Source organism: Echeneis naucrates, chromosome 16 (genome assembly GCF_900963305.1).
Source record: "Echeneis naucrates chromosome 16, fEcheNa1.1, whole genome shotgun sequence".
Taxonomy (NCBI): domain Eukaryota; kingdom Metazoa; phylum Chordata; class Actinopteri; order Carangiformes; family Echeneidae; genus Echeneis; species Echeneis naucrates.
In genome coordinates this window covers 23,970,587-23,986,418 of record NC_042526.1, presented here as the reverse complement: position 1 = coordinate 23,986,418, position 15,832 = coordinate 23,970,587, and the positions used below count along the sequence as shown (strand labels likewise).

General features: G+C 40.1%; 1 protein-coding gene and 1 long non-coding RNA gene across 3 annotated transcripts; one reads left to right on the top strand and one right to left on the bottom strand.

Annotated features, from left to right (window-relative positions):
- Window positions 1-229: 229 nt before the first annotated feature.
- LOC115055899 (uncharacterized) lies at window positions 230-3,556 on the bottom strand. Of its 2 annotated transcripts, XR_003841727.1 has the most exons (5): window positions 3,341-3,556; window positions 2,903-2,969; window positions 1,918-2,010; window positions 1,728-1,837; window positions 230-304 (listed from the first exon to the last, which is right to left on the bottom strand). It is a non-coding gene; the product is annotated as an uncharacterized LOC115055899 (long non-coding RNA). The 2 variants fall into 2 exon arrangements; XR_003841726.1 differs by lacking the exon at window positions 230-304 and having other exon boundaries at window positions 1,298-1,837.
- A 1,049-nt stretch (window positions 3,557-4,605) lies between these two features.
- LOC115056908 (WD repeat-containing protein 78-like) lies at window positions 4,606-15,221 on the top strand. Its single transcript, XM_029523687.1, has 22 exons — window positions 4,606-4,872; window positions 5,225-5,292; window positions 5,572-5,728; window positions 6,057-6,164; window positions 6,279-6,321; window positions 6,451-6,542; window positions 6,626-6,696; window positions 7,432-7,585; window positions 8,348-8,495; window positions 9,132-9,288; window positions 9,456-9,595; window positions 9,843-9,992; window positions 11,471-11,656; window positions 11,738-11,889; window positions 12,134-12,214; window positions 12,442-12,596; window positions 13,270-13,430; window positions 13,746-13,864; window positions 14,017-14,115; window positions 14,458-14,684; window positions 14,795-14,942; window positions 15,107-15,221. The coding sequence occupies exons 1-22, from the start codon at window positions 4,606-4,608 to the stop codon at window positions 15,158-15,160; spliced, it is 2,937 nt and encodes a 978-aa protein (XP_029379547.1). The 3' UTR covers window positions 15,161-15,221.
- Window positions 15,222-15,832: the final 611 nt, after the last annotated feature.

The window sequence follows — 15,832 nt, the reverse complement described above, 5'->3', positions numbered from 1 at the left end:
AAAGAGACAATGTATAGTAGGTAATATGACTTTTTGATACTATCGATGAGCCCTGTGAAGAAAGGGTCATAAGCACTAGTGTACTAGACTGTACTAAACAATTAGAAGCCCAAGAGGAGGTGCATGGCTCAGGGAACGTCAGACGTCAGACCTCTGTGTGATTCAAAATGGCGACACACACCTGAACGTAACCAAACAAGCTCACCTTTAAACACCAATCTACACAGTCTGAATCCTCAAATCCTCAGAAATACAGGAAAAAGATTTACTTCCCTCTTCCACAAACAATCCCCATCAATCAAATCTGGAAGAAGAAACCATAAATACAACTGGGTGTAGAGCAGCTGCAACCAGCCCTATCTCAAGCAGCTGCAACAGAAAAGTGCTGCTCACAAAGAACTAGCAATTGAATAATATCATAAGATAACAAAACTATTTGTTTATGACATATTTTTTGAGGAGTTTGCTGCAGGATTTTTATATTGTATAAATAAATGTTTAATTTCAGTAAAATCTTTGACTGCTTGTTACAACCCTGAACATGAGTAAATTAAAACTAAGTAAATGTACTCAGTTACATTCCTGCACTGAGTTAAATGTAAATTATTCTAAAAAATCTAAGTCTAAAAAATGATTTGAGTCGGGGGAGAAGAGACGGGGCACAGCCACATGGTAATCAGTGAACAGTATTGGTTGTGGATGAGGCAGTGATATGATCCTGTGTGATCTGCACATGGAATAGAATGTTTAAATGGATCTATGACCATGATTCTGTAGAATATGACACACAATTAGAGATTGTGTTGGTTCAGTTCTTCAGGTGGAGACAACTCAGTTAACAGCAGACCTCCTCAGAGACAGCTGGTCCGACACAACACGAACCAAGATGGTGAGAAAACCATTAACTTACTATACACTCTTTAAACAGCTGGGTTGAAAGCTCACCCAGTGCTGGGTGCAAAAGGGACAGAGTCAACGCTGGGTTATTTACACCCAGCATGTTAGGTAGAAAATTTGACCCAGCACGCGGAGTTAATGTTTTTACTCAACAATGGGTAGAAACTACCCATGTTGATGAGTTAAAGCTACCAAGAAATGGGTTAAAAAAACAAAACCAAAGTTCTGGGTTATCAGGTTACCAGCTATTGCTCGGGAAAAAAAAAAAAAAAAACCAACTAATTTTATTGCCAAATTTTTGTGAAGAAAGTTAAATTTAATTGATTTTATCTTTTAATTAATTTTAATTTGATCTAATTTAATTTGATAAACATTCTTTTATTGGTCATGAAATGTCAAGTTGACTTTTAACACTCATTGAGTATAAAAATGGCCAACATGTACACATTTTATAAAGTTGTATTTTAGATTATGTCCATTAATTAATAAAGATCACTAAAGATTAAATTTTTTTTGTAACATCTAACAGTGTGTCATGAATACCTTAATTGACTCTCAGAAACTTACTAAGCAGACTTAAGCAGTCAATTACTTTAAAATACCAGAAACTCATCATTCTGATAGATATAGGCAGCAGTCCATTAGGGCAACACACAGTGAGATCTGATAGTGGCCAAAACTGCAACAATTAGACTGACAAACAGTATACCATAAATACTTTAACTTGAATCTTGAAAACTTACTAAACAGACTTCATGGCAACGTGAATGAGGTCACCCATTTCAAAATACCAGAAACCTATCATTCTGACACTGAGACACAAGGCATACCTCTAGCAACTTTTTTCGGTGATGCTGAAATGTCAGCCGTGGCCCAAAAAGAGGAATGAGGGAGGTCAAGCAGTTTCCATCCAGCAGAAAGAGTCTGTCTATCTGTTGAGCTGCAAAAGGGTCAATGACAAATACAGCTTCTAAAAAAGTATTTTTAAAAAGAATTTTCTTCTTTCACAAGATGTATTACCTTTCTTTTCTTTTTGCAAGATAGGCTTCTCGTAAAAGCTGGATAATAATCCTTTCTGTGCCGTGCAGATTTTTCTTTACTTGACAGTGCCATCTAAAATTAAAAAATATAATGAAAAAGGTTTTAAATTGGATAACATATCACATAAATTATTTCATATACTGACATTCCCTGCAGTTGTGCCACCTGACATTTACAGCTAATTTCATATTAAATAGGCTTCTACATGGACAACTGCATTAGCTTTCAATGTTGCTAGCAAGTTCTTACTTTTGATTTTTAAGGACAAAACAGTGTTTTATGATAAAATAACATTTTCCTAGTTTTATATCAGTTGTACCACCTGTCATGAAAAGTGGACCAGCCTACCTAGGAGTTAAAACCAGCTATTTTTTTTATCAATATTTTAGAGATCTACAAACCTTTTCACTCAGCCAGAAAGGTCACTGGGGGTCATCTGACTGATGCAACATCCTGTTTATTGTTAATACCACTGTACTTCAAAATAAAAGGCCCATGTTTATGGTTGTGCCATACTGACATACAAACCAACATAGAAATTGTAGGAAAGATGTTTTTGAATTAAATCAACAGCTTTAAAACTACTTTTAGTTGTGAAAATAAGTTCATTTGAGAGGTTTAAAACATGATGTAATGCCATCATATTTAATTTTGAATTTCTTATCATTTTGACAAGTTGAAACATAAAAGAAAATAATTATTTGAATGTACTGAAAATGTGTTCAAACTAAATAGGTTCCATAGAATAAAGTGAAGCATGTCATGAATTGATTCAATTATATTAGAAGGAAATAATACACTCTGACACAAAAATATGCATGTCATGTCATTGACCCAAAACACAATATGACATACACTGAAATCAAACAACTGTGTAGAAATTTAGTTTTACTGTTTTCAATGTATTAGGTCATTCATTCATCAAACTGCCATTAATGGGTTTGTTTTAAATATGACTGCATACCTCCAAAGGTTGGGATCAACTCTGCCAGGCTCCACTCACGAAGCTCCTTCTTGGCAAACTCATCCATCTTTCAAAAATGAAAACAAACAGTCTTAGTGCCACTCTCACAGAAATGCCAGGTTACAAAAACTACAGCTGGTGGAATTATAAAAAGAAGTAAACACACCATAAGTCACGAATCCTAACCCTTTACTGTAATAACAACAAGCGAGCTGTGGTCTGGGTTACTTTGGGGAAGACTGCCATGAGGAAAGTTACCAAAAGTGATAAGTCACCGCAGAGCATCGAGCCCAAATGTGACCACACTTCGCCCCACTATTCTCCATAGACAGACTATAGTGCTGCACCGGCTAGCAGAGTTTAGAGCAGCAGAATAATAAATAAAGTTGAAATAATGATCAGCTCGACAACAACACGCTGCATAGTAACAGTACACACCTTTTAATTCAACTGAGCACACCTGGACACATTAACAAGAAGAGGAGCTAAAGGAAATGACCTGCAGTCACAGCAGCCTCGTCGCTGTTACACACAAACCGGAACTAATAAAAAGTCCACGTAATATTCGTCCTAACGTTGGAAAATCACGCAACACAAATCAAAGTGGCGAACGAAAGCTTTCTCAGATAGCCGCTAAATTAGCCGCCCACCCTCCTTCCTTTGGTACCTGTCGTTGTACTGTCGACAGGCTACATGGCTACAGGCTACCTGTCACCATGGCGACAGGCTACCTGGCTACAGGCTGCCAGTCACCATGGCGACTAACATGACACTTTCAAAGTAAAAGCGACCCACACCGAAACACTTACGTCGGGAGAACATTAGCTAGCGAAAACATGGAAAAGCTGTGGTGCACATCATCACCACAACACACACACACAACACAACCTAAACACAACCTTTCTAAACTGACATCAGATAGTGAGAAACACACACACAAAAAGGTTCGAGCCGGTAAATGAGCACATTTTTTGCATGCTGTGGTTAATAAACACTCACAGTAAGATACAACTATCTGGCTACCAAAAGCAGAAGCTGTAATATTTTAAGTTTTTCTTACCATTTCCTATCTAACTTCTCCATCCAATCCTCCAAAGCTCAGCACAAGTGGCCGTGGTGCCTGAATTCAAACATGGCGATCGTTGTCATGCTGAGGCCCGAGGTCCAAACTTCACCCCTTCGTGTTGGGTCATTTTATCTGACCCATCATTAGGTCAAATGAACCCAGTTCATTGTTCTTTAGCCTCTTTAGCCTCTTTAGCCTCTTTAGCGAATGGGTCAGTAAAATAACCCAGCATTTTTAAGCGTGTAAAGCAGCAGGTAAGTAGTGAAAACACGGGGTTTGTGCTTTTAGTGGTGAAAACTCATCTCTGGAATTTCTCATCTTGGTAGTAAAAGTAAAAGTAGTCGGAGAAAGCAAAGGAAACTTTCATCCATTTTGATGTTTGCTGATAATTAAATTACAATTCCATCCACGGCTCCAAGAAAGGAAAGAAAGGTTTTCAGCAAGTTTAACATTTTAGTTTAGTTTTTTACTCCACTGTTCAAATTTAAACCCTTCCTTTTCTTGCTTCTTCTAAAGTGTTTGTATCTATAGATTGAATAATTTGATTCATAATACAGATTCTTCAACATATGTGAAGGGAAGTGAGTCGTCTCAAAAGCAGCTTCCTGTCAATGTCCCCGGGTTAGTGAGAGACAGGATGGACATCAGAGCCGAGTTTGATCATCTCATAGAAGAAATGGAGTGGAGTGAAGTGCTTCACGTTGTTCAGGTGATGCTGGTTGGCATGTTGGGCGATACAACCCAACCCCCACTTCTGGCTACACCTCCACCCTATCCCCTGTACAGTGGGTGCAGCCCCCGGGGAGCAGCTCCACACAGCTTCACCCCCATCACCTACCAAGAGCAAAGTGTGATGCAGCAGCATCACCTGCATCGCCAGCTAGATGTTTACAGACAGGGACAGGTAAATTCAGTTTAGATTGCAGATCGATTCATATGAAGTGTATCTGTACCTTGATCCAAACAGGATATTAGTGATAAATAGTGGAAGAGTTTATCTAAGTCTACATGTTGTCCCATGTGTTGGGTTAGGGTTAGTGAGGAACTGCCAGTTAGCCAATTAGTAATATGTGCTCTGAGCACTTGTTTGTGCAATTATTCTTCTCTGTGAACAACCAGGTGCAATCGAATTTCCCTTAGAGATAAGTATAATTATAAAATATTGTGATTTTCATTATTCACCTGTGACACTGGGCAAGATGATGATGATTATGTAACACTTTGATTACCTTTTCTTTGTGTGCTTGTATTTCCAGTCTTGCAATATACCAGTGCTGAACCTCCCTGACAGCACAACGGACAACCTGGTTCCTGGTGGAACGATGTAAGTAACACAAACGAGTGTACACATCTGTGAGCTTGTGTCTGTATCTTCAAATGCACTTTTTCTGTCATTTACCGCATCAGATGTTGCTCATGCAGGAATGGAGAAATGGTGTTCAGGCTCCCCCCAGACACATTTCCTCCTGTTGCCCCAGCGGCTCCTCCATCAAAAACCTCCAGGCCAAAGTAAGCCATCCTGACCGACTCACCGTCACCATATATTTTGTCTTACAGGAGTTGGACTCAGTGAGGATGCTCTTATTCTGCTCTTATTCTGCAGAAAGAGAAAGCGTGTGAGCCAGGAGAAAAAAGGAGAGACATATATAAAGAAGCCACCAAATGCCTTCATGCTGTTCATGAAGGAGCAGAGGCTGAAGGTTGTTGCAGAGCTCAACAACAGGAACAATGCGACAGTGACCGCTGCGCTTGGACAGAAGGTAAGAGAGGGCATCGCAGTTTAGTCAAAGAGTGACACATTTTCGGCAGCCATGCGCTGAGAACGAATTGAGATAACACAAAACCCATCTGTTTGAACAATCACATCACCCAATTCAGTTCATTTTTCGAAGGAGATTTAAACATTTAAACAGGATTTACAGCAGTTTATGGGGGCTTTGCATTGCAGAGCCTCCTCCTGTTGATGTTGACCTTTGCTTGTCTTTTGACATGTTAACATGATTGTGTTCATGCACCAGTCAGCTTGTAGCTGCATTTGGTTCTGTGTCTCTGTGTGCTGACAATGTGTTATGTGTTATATGTCCATAGTGGAACTCTCTCTCACGTGATGAGCAGACCAAGTACTATGAGGCTGCAGAGAAGGAGAAGAAGCTGCATGCCCAGCTGTTCCCAGACTGGTCCTGCCGTCAAAATTATGTATGTACACTAGGCTGACACACAACTTGCACATGTTTGTACCTAGCCTAGTCACTGCATAGTTTTAATTAGCTGTCGTTAGATGGACAATTGAACGTGTTTCTTTTTGTGTAGGGCAAAAAGAGGATGAGGAGAAAGGCTGAAACTACGGCTAAAGGTGCAACAATATTTAAACAAATGTCATAAATAATAAAAGCGAGCTTCGAAACCTTTCTTTACAAGTTTATTTGGCATTGGAAGCAGCATTGAATTTTGAAATTGTGCGTTGCTCTCTTTTGTTCTTCAGCAGCTGCGCTCGAAGCTCGGGCAGTGACACAGATGGAGCCTTCCTCACCTGAGACCCAACCGATGGAATCCTTCACATTGCTCAAGCCTCCAGTGTGTCTGTCTTCATGTGACACCACTGACCTGCTTGAGTGGGACTCATTTAATGACACAGTTGCCTCCTCCTCTCCTAGCAGATAGACAACAATCCCCACTTCTGCCCCTTTCCTCCCTTCCCCTACCTGCCCCTGCCAATGTCACAGTTCAAGTAAAGTTCACCTTATTATTGTTATTGTTTGTGTATGATTACTTAAAACTAAAGGTACATTTCTTGCTGATGGTATATTATGGATGCTTTACACTGTGTGTTAACATTCAAAATGTCTGGTTGTATTCCTGTTATGGCCTCATTCATCAGTGTTCATGTGGACCAACTCACCACTTCAATTGAGGCATGACAGACATGAATAATGAGAAACTAATGACTAGTTAAAAACAACCACAGCATTAGTATAAAATAGCACTCAGTCTTAATCCTACTGTCCGTTTATACTATTGACTCTTAGACTAAATAAGATCCACGTTTGTGCCTGATGCTTGATAAACCATAATTCACAATGACCCGGCTGACTTATATTTTTATGATAACACATGTCCTCGTGTTAATTCCTGATGATTTTGCTGTAAAGCGTCATAAATTAACGCAAACTGACAAGGCGCGAGGATGGACGTGTTGCCTTGGCAACTACCGGGCAGACGACCCGGAGCAGTCTAAATAAATAAAATGGTGAAAAAAGAAACGAGATAACTTCGGAGAACACAGACAGCACAAAGATCGTCGGTCCAAGCTGCTGAAGAACGTGACCAACATGAAGAAGTCCAGTTTGTAGGTTTCTTTGTTAACATACAGAAACATCATGTCCGCTCAGGTCTAATACTAATAAGTGCCATTATATTTATGCTGCTATCATAGCTAGCTAACTTTGTTTTTCCTGTCTCCTAGATCTTGTCAAGCTAATATTACTCCAGAGTCAGCCATTCATGGCCGCAGCTCTTCCGGCTCTCTGGGCCGAAGAAGCTCCACCCTTGTCGGCGGCAGCGACAGCAGACGTAACGGCCGAGATGGAGGCCAGGAACCTGCCAGAAGACCAGTAAAGGTATTTAACCAACCAAACACACCCAGTGTATTATATCTACTCACATTAATCAGCAGTTCACCTGGCCTCACTACAGCACAATAATGAGGAATTTAGGTTTTCTGTTGGCTTCTGCTACTGCACATCTCTGTCTGACTTTTCAGGGAGAAATGCTGCACTTGGTGTCATTGCCAGGTTTAACATGTCTGAATTTTCTTTTGCATCAAGGACATTTTCCTTTGCTGTTTACAATAATAAAAAAAATGTAAATGCAGAATAAATGAGCGCGTAGAAATAGTTTTTCAATTTTAGGCCGCTTGTACACAGAAAAAAGCCAATGATGTCTCATACTATTATGTTTGTAAAGTGACGTGACTCAATTATCAGTTTGGGTGCATTTTGCTGGTGATACTTCAATTTAACCAAGATTTTACAGGACTTGTACCTTTAATTGAGTAGCTTTACCTAATTGAATTGGTTGTTTTTTGTTAGTAAAGTGTTTAAGAACAAAGGAATTGTCTCAGTACATTGTTGTGTGATAATAAATACAAAAGGAGCAACAATTTTAAGTCTTCATCAAATAAGTACTTGCAATACAGTGATGTATACGCATGTTTTTGAACGTAGACTACAAAAGTTCAGTTGTATCAAAAAGCCATTTAGTGGAGGACAGGATCTCCATGATGTTGTGAAAAATGCTGTTCGAGTAAGCTAAGATTTATTAAAAGTGTAGACAGATGTTGGATCAATCTTGGCAGTTTTTTTTTTGTCTCATGTTTGCAGGTGATGGACGAAGATGGTAATAATGTTACTCCTCTGTCCCTGCATCACACTGAGCCAGGAGACCAACAGCCCAAACAAGGCAGCTTTTTTCTGGATGAAATCTTTCATAACTTAGGATCAGTCCGTTTCCACTCCACTTCAAGTTTCAGTATTCGCTCTTCCAGGTACCATGTAGTAACATTCAGAGTCCATAGTGTCTGATGGGATGATCAAGCAGCAGTTCATTGGGGTGAGAAGAGGGTGTGCAACTCATATGTTGTAACAATAAAGCAAAAGAGCATCATCTCACATTGCCACTATTCTCAAAGTCTCTGTAAGTACTCTTGAAAGGTGATGGTGGTGGAGAGTATAATTAGAATTCATACAAAGTTCAAAATTAAAGCTATAGAAATATGTAGATGGCTACATTTTGCAAAATTTCATTTATTACATGTGAGGAATAACTAGTAAGGTTGTTTTTTGTTTAACTTGTTGGAAGGTACATTTATAGCCACAGACTAAGCGATGACATTGTTTTACAGTTCTTTTATGGGAAAGAGCCTATCCGGTCGGTCTTACGAACCGTCGCTGACGAAGGACACTGAGGATAGTCTTCCTAAACTGGACATAAACCCCCCAGCTCCTTGCAGTGAATACGTTCATTTAATTAGTTATGAGCATAAAAGTATTGCCGTATACAGCGTCTTAAGCATTTTATTAATGACAAATCAATAGCAGAGTTATGGTTGTATTTTACAAATGTATTCATTATTTTAATTTATTCTTCTCTCTTGTTTTCTGTCAGCATTGCCAAGGAAAACAGACAGTTTGAAAGAACCCATGAATGAAAAGAAGTTGGATGAGGCACTAGACATCTGTCTTTGTGAAACTAATACCATTTCACTGTTGGACATACCCAATACTCTTTTCTCAGAGGATGCTGATGAAGCAGAAACAATTAAGTAAGTGAAATTACTGTTTATAGTTTCCCAAAATAGGCAACCGTGGAAGGAGCTGAAGTCGTGCCACAAATTTCACATTGTGTCATTGTCCACATACACAGCATGTCTGATGATGATGACTGAAGTGTTAGCCACTGACATGTTGTTCACTTCTTTTTTTCTTACAGAGAAAGAAGCATTCACTATTCTGAGCTGTGCAAGAACAAAATGGGCAATGAAAAGTATGTAGCACGGTCAGCGCAGACCTTTAGTGGAGCAACAAAAGAGAAACAAATCCAGTGCGACAAGATTGTCATGGTGGATTTAGGTTAGACTTTCTCTTTGTGAACGTAAATTGTGAAAATTAATCATTAGGAATATTGGATAATTCAGTTTATTAGTTTTGCTTTCTCAACGTTAAGATTAGAATCTAGCTAACATTTTTCATAGTAGAAAACGATGGCATAGATTTTGAAACTGCATCTCATAGTACATCGCTAATGACAGCAGATTAAAGGAAGGTTAATGTTTAATTTTAACTAATTAATACAGTTGGAACTCTGTCATGTCCACAGAAACAATGGCTACTGCCTGGGACATCTATGACTCTTTCTGTTGCCAAAACGAAAGCACTAAAAGTGAGACAGTGAACTATCCAGACAGTCCCAGCAATATTGAAGAGATGAGCCTAGAAAAGACCAGCAGCAGCAGCATGACCTGCACAGGTAACAGCACCTGAGAAAACTGGACTGTTGCAGGTCATTTATTTTGTCATATCACACACACATATATAGCCAAAAGTATTCACCCTTTGCAGCTATAACTGTCAGGTCCTAGGGGTTTTGTTTTGGTGTTTCCCTTCCTGTTTATTTTTATTTCTATAGTTGTTTTACTTCCTGTTTTCTTTCCTCCCTGATGACTGTCCCCACCCTAATGTTATTTAGCTGTGTCTCGTTTCCCATGTGTATGTATAGCAGGTGTCTTCGCCCATCTCTCTCAGATTGCCTGTATCCTTTGTAAGTAGCTTGCCAGTGTTACTGCCTTGTGTTTGACCAGTTTTGTTTCTCTCATGCGTCCCTTTTTGCCTAGTGCCTCTGAGCCTTTGCCTATGTTTTTGATCTCCTGGTTTTGACCCTCGCCTGCCTTTTAGACTTCTGATCCTGCCTTGTATATCTGCGCTACTGCTTATTCTGACTGCCTGCCTGTGTACCGAACATGGACTGATAATAAACTGCTGCTCGCTACTCTCTGCCTCTGGTCTGCTCTATGGGTCCCAGTTTGTCCGTCTGGTGCTGACAATAACAGCTTCAGCTCTTCTGGGAAGGCTTTCCACAAGGTTTAGGAGTGTGTTTGTGAGGTCACACACTGATGTTGGACGAGAAGGCCTGGCTCTCAGTCTCTAGGTGTTCTATTGGGTTGAGGTCAGGACTCTGTGCAGGCCAGTCTAGTTCATCCACACCAATCATTCTCATCTATGTCTTTATGGATCTTGCTTTGTGGACTGCTACACAGTCACGTTGAAACAGGAAGGAGCCATCCCCAGACTGTTCCCACCAAATTATCCAAATCTCTTACATGCCATAGCATATACCAGTGGTTCTCAAATGGGAGTATGTGTACCCCTGGGGTTACTTGAGGGCACTCTCATGGGTACATGAGATTTAAAAAAATATATATGCTAAAAATAGCAATCAATTCAAAATCCCTTAAGAAATGGTTTAAGGTTAGGGTCACCGTAAGGGGGTACTCAGCTGAAAAAATTATTTATGGGGGTACTTCAGTGACAAAAGGTTGGGAACCACTGCCATATATCGTATGACATGGTAGCATGCCAACAGATTTTGGACAATTTGATAAAACACCTTTGGGATGAATTAGAGCAGAGACTGAGAGCCAGGCCTTCTCATCCAACATCAGTGTGTGACCTCACCAATGTGCTTCTGGAAGAATGGTCAAAAACACAACACCTTGTGGAAAGCCTTCCCAGAAGAGCTGAAGCTGTTATAGCTGCAAAGGGTGGACCGACGTCATATTAAACCCTGTGGATGAAGAGTGGGATGTTACTTAAGTTCATATGAGAGTCAAAGCAAGTGAATGAATACTTTTGGCAATATAGTGTATATGTACATATATATGTGTGTGCGTGTGCATATTTTTTGATAATAACTGGCATGTAACATTTCGTCATATTTCATTACCTTAGACAGTACCATGAGCTCACTGTTAGAAATAGGAAACTATGGGAGCAGTGTAAACATTGAACCCGACCCACAGTGGATCATGGACTCAGAGTCATTCCAACACAATTTATCACTCATGGAGAGGAACATCATGGCAAACATCTTTCAATCTACACTGGCTGCTTATAGACATCTGCCTAATGTAGAAGGTAAATTCAGGATTAGCACTGTCTTCTCACTGTGTATGTGAATAAATATTGCCAATAGTGTAATAATGTTGATTATTTGAGACCCTGATGGCACAGTCAAGTCTGAGAACAAGGAACAGATTGAGGATAAGACAAGCAGTCTGAAACCAGCACTTGAACATCTCTGGACTTTCAGCATCGACCTCACCAGAGGATGGAACATTACCAGCATGTCGTGGAACAAAAAGATCCCGGTAAGAGCCTAAAACCCAGACTTGCTGCACATCCGCATCGTTGTTATTTTGAAATTGTAAATTCCTATGTAACTCTTCATAAGCAACTCTGTTATAATTTTAACATATAAAAATGTCAATATACCATATTTTGGTTGGGGCAATATCAACAGTATTTGTCTAAAATGTTTTAATGAATGCTGTGACTGTTGAAATGTGCCATTCTTCACTTACTCCTGTGGTTGTGCTCTGGACACCCTGTAAGGACCTGCTGGCTGTGGGCTATGGTGAGATCAGGAACCACAAACCAGGACTGATCTGCTGCTGGTCCCTCAAAAACCCAGTGGTATATTTTCACATTTTTGCTATTTGTTTCCTGTCAGCCATCATCTTCCAGTGTCCTGTCTCAGCTGAATAACATAACCAATGTGAAGTAGAACTAGGCCCTGGAAATTTTTTATATTGGACCAGTGTCCTCTGTGGCTACTTGTGTACAGCAAAAGCTAAATGAATGGCAATAGAACCATTAAATTCTTCAGCAGGTGAAAGAAATTCTATGTGTCCCCCATGCAGTGGCCAGAACGTGTCTTCCACTCACACAGCTGTGTCACATCCCTGGATTTCTCATTCAACAACCCTGGCCAGCTGGCTGTGGGGATGCTTGATGGGACTGTGGCTCTCTACAATGTTGAGTGTCAAGAAAATACAGCATGCATTGCCAGCAATAGGTGAGAACATGAACATAAAAGCTGATAAGATAAGACATGCCTATCCAAGCACCCTGTGTGATTCGTGGTGGATTTTTTTTTTTTTTTTTGCTGGTAAGACATTTGGGGCACAGTATCATTAAGATTGACTTTCTTAATTTGACTCTCACACTGAGCACAGTATCTTTCTGGATCCACACGAGTGTAGCCTTTATCTGCTTACTTCACTTTAGAAGGAAAAAGACTTTATTTCTTACTCCTTCTGGGAGCATGGAATTTTATATAGAATATCAAAGAATTTTACAAATTTCTGTCTCCCTTCCTCAGTGTGTGATGTTTAGTTATCGCTCTTCATCAGCTTTTAATGATACATGCCATAAAAGTGGTTTCATTGCAGTAATGGTGGTGAGGCTCAGTGGAGTGGAGGTTCTCCAGCAGCCAGGAAAGTAGAGCAGATGTAACACAGCATTCATACACAGTTGTGTTACATACCACGTTTAAAAGTGTCTATATGTAGTGACAAATGGCTGCAGACTGTAAACAGCTGACCAATAGAACTCACAGACAAGGCAGAGCTGGAAAGGCTGGAAATATCAGTCAGGCTGCAGGGCTGACCCTGCTAATGTGGTCAAGTCTAAGAATGAGTGCCATTGCTGAAACCTTTTTCCTTGATTTTTCAATGTTTGTTTTGTAGAGGGAAGTCCAACAAGCACATGAATGCCGTGTGCCGGGTCCAGTGGACCAGACAAGAGTTGAGATTATCAGGGGAAGAGAGAACAGAAGCCCTTGTATCTGTGTCGGCAGATGGCAAGATTAAGAGGTGGTTCCTCACCGACAGCACTCTTGACTGCATAGGTACTGTAGTCCAATCTCAACAGTGTAATTACAATTTTACGTATGTTGAGATAAGAATAGTACTAAAAGAAGTAGTAGAGAAGAATGAAATTTCACTCAGAATACTATTTGGAAATTTGTTTTAGCTCATTTACCAGTAAGACATCCAGAGATGAGTATTGGTTTCAAAAGCAGGAAACAAAGAAACTACGATAAGCTACGATTCTATCAAATTGGTGGACCTAATTTCACTGCATTTGGTTACTTTATATACATAAGATTTTCTGTGAGAATGCCACCTTTACTGCAAACTTTCCTAAAAATCTATTCCCTTAGACCTGATGGAGCTGCGGAGGAATAATAAAAAGCAACCTGTACCCATAGAAAAAAAGGACAAGGCAGCCCGTGTTCTGGCACTGATGATACCTGCTCTTTCCATGGATATCCACCCAATTGTAAGTTGGCTACGAGACTCTTTCTACCCGGGAAAAGTGCTTCACATGGTTGTGAATTCATTCCTTCACCCAGGCTGCCAGTATTCATGCAGACAGCATGAAATTGTTGCTCAGGCTGTGTGTTTCATTGACTACATGCCCTGATCCTGCAGGATTCCAGCATCTATCTGATCGGCACACTGGAAGGCAAGATCCACAAGTGCTCTTTCTCCAACAGACAGAATTTTCTGACTACGTACCAGAAACACTTTGTAAGTCTAAGTGAATAAGACACATCTTAAACCACAGCATATTCCATCATCTGAAGTTAGTTTTCACCCTTATGTGATGAACACACAACACTGTGGCCTGTTTGTCTATGCAGGAGACACTACGATGTCAAACCAACTTGTTAAATCTCATGAATTATGATGAAAACCAGAATCTCACCCTGATCACTCAAATTTGTAATTATGAGATTAACACATTTATGTCTTGTATGTAATGAAAACAAAAAGCATGCTGACTTCAGTCACTCTTTCACTACCATATAAATTGTGGTTACAATTGGAGCATACGTAAAAAGAATTGACGTGACATCCTTACTCTGTCAGGGCCTGGTGAACCACATTGAATGGTCTCCATTCAGTCGTGATGTTTTCCTGAGCTGCTCCTCTGACTGGACCATCCAGCTGTGGAGGCAGAATCTGCCGTCCCCGGTGTTGAGCTTCACGTCAGCCAAGAGGTCCGTAAACTGTGTCAGGTGGTCTCCATTGCACTCGACAGTGTTTGCAGCCGTTAACGGACAGCAGGTGGAGATCTGGGACCTCAGTACAAGCCTGTGAGTCAGTCTGAAAGAAAATGTGTGTGTTTCTTTTTTCAGCTGTCTCAGATTGAAAGCCTGAGCTTTAAATAATCCAGTATCCACTAATTGAAAGTTTTGCCTTTTAGATTGAACCCAACCATTGTGCACTGTGCCACACCTGGTGTGAAGATGAGGGTGGTGCTGTTTGCCACAGGGTCAGACTGTATTTTGGTAGGAGACAGTGAAGGAAAAGTGACTGTCTACAAGCTGAAGAACTTCGGTGTGGGAAACCAGGTAAAATGAGGTGATATTCTACATGTTGCCTATAGAAAAACAAATGCCTCTGTTTGTTTGTCAAGCTGTTATAGTTATCATTCAAATGTTTATCTTAAGTATACAAATTCTTCAACAGCAAAGCTGGACACAGGTTAAAGTATGTATCCCACCCTGTCTTACAGGTGGACAGCCTGGATGACATTGTTCGGTCTGCAGTTGCTCGAGATCAACTGTAATGTCAAAATTCCATTCACCCTATAATAGCAGAAAAAGCTGAAAACATACTTTTTTGGTCTGGTTTAACATCTGAAGTTAAGTTCATTTTTGTCAGTGATTGAAATCTTTGGAAAATGTAAAATTAAAAAAAGTAGTACAATGTATTTAACAACAGATGACAATGAAGCTAAAAAAACAATGTGAAAAACATGCATTAAAGAGGCTTTTATGGAACTTGAATGTGACAGTGCATTTATAAAATAGCAGCGCAGCTTATTGTGAGGCAGAGTCTGAACTGACGGACTTCATTACATAGTCCTGGTGGAGACACCTACGGACAAGAAGGCACATAGGGTTTTCACCTTGTGAGCATTTTCATTATGTATTTTTACAGATACTGTCGGCTTGGCTTTGTTGTTGACACCATAATATGGAAATGTATTTATTTATTATGAGTTTCACACGTAAAAGAAAAAATACAATACAATAACATCATGGTACAGCAGTGCGGTGGTTAGTAGTGACACCCCGCAGCAAAAAAGTTCTGTGTTTTCCACCCAAGCCTGGGGAGTGTCTGTGCATAGTTTTCTATGTTCTCCCTGCGTGTCCTCCCACAGTCCAAGTCCATGCAGGACATGCACAAGTGGTCACTTTGCCCATAAGTGTGAATGTAAGTGTAAATATGTGTTGTC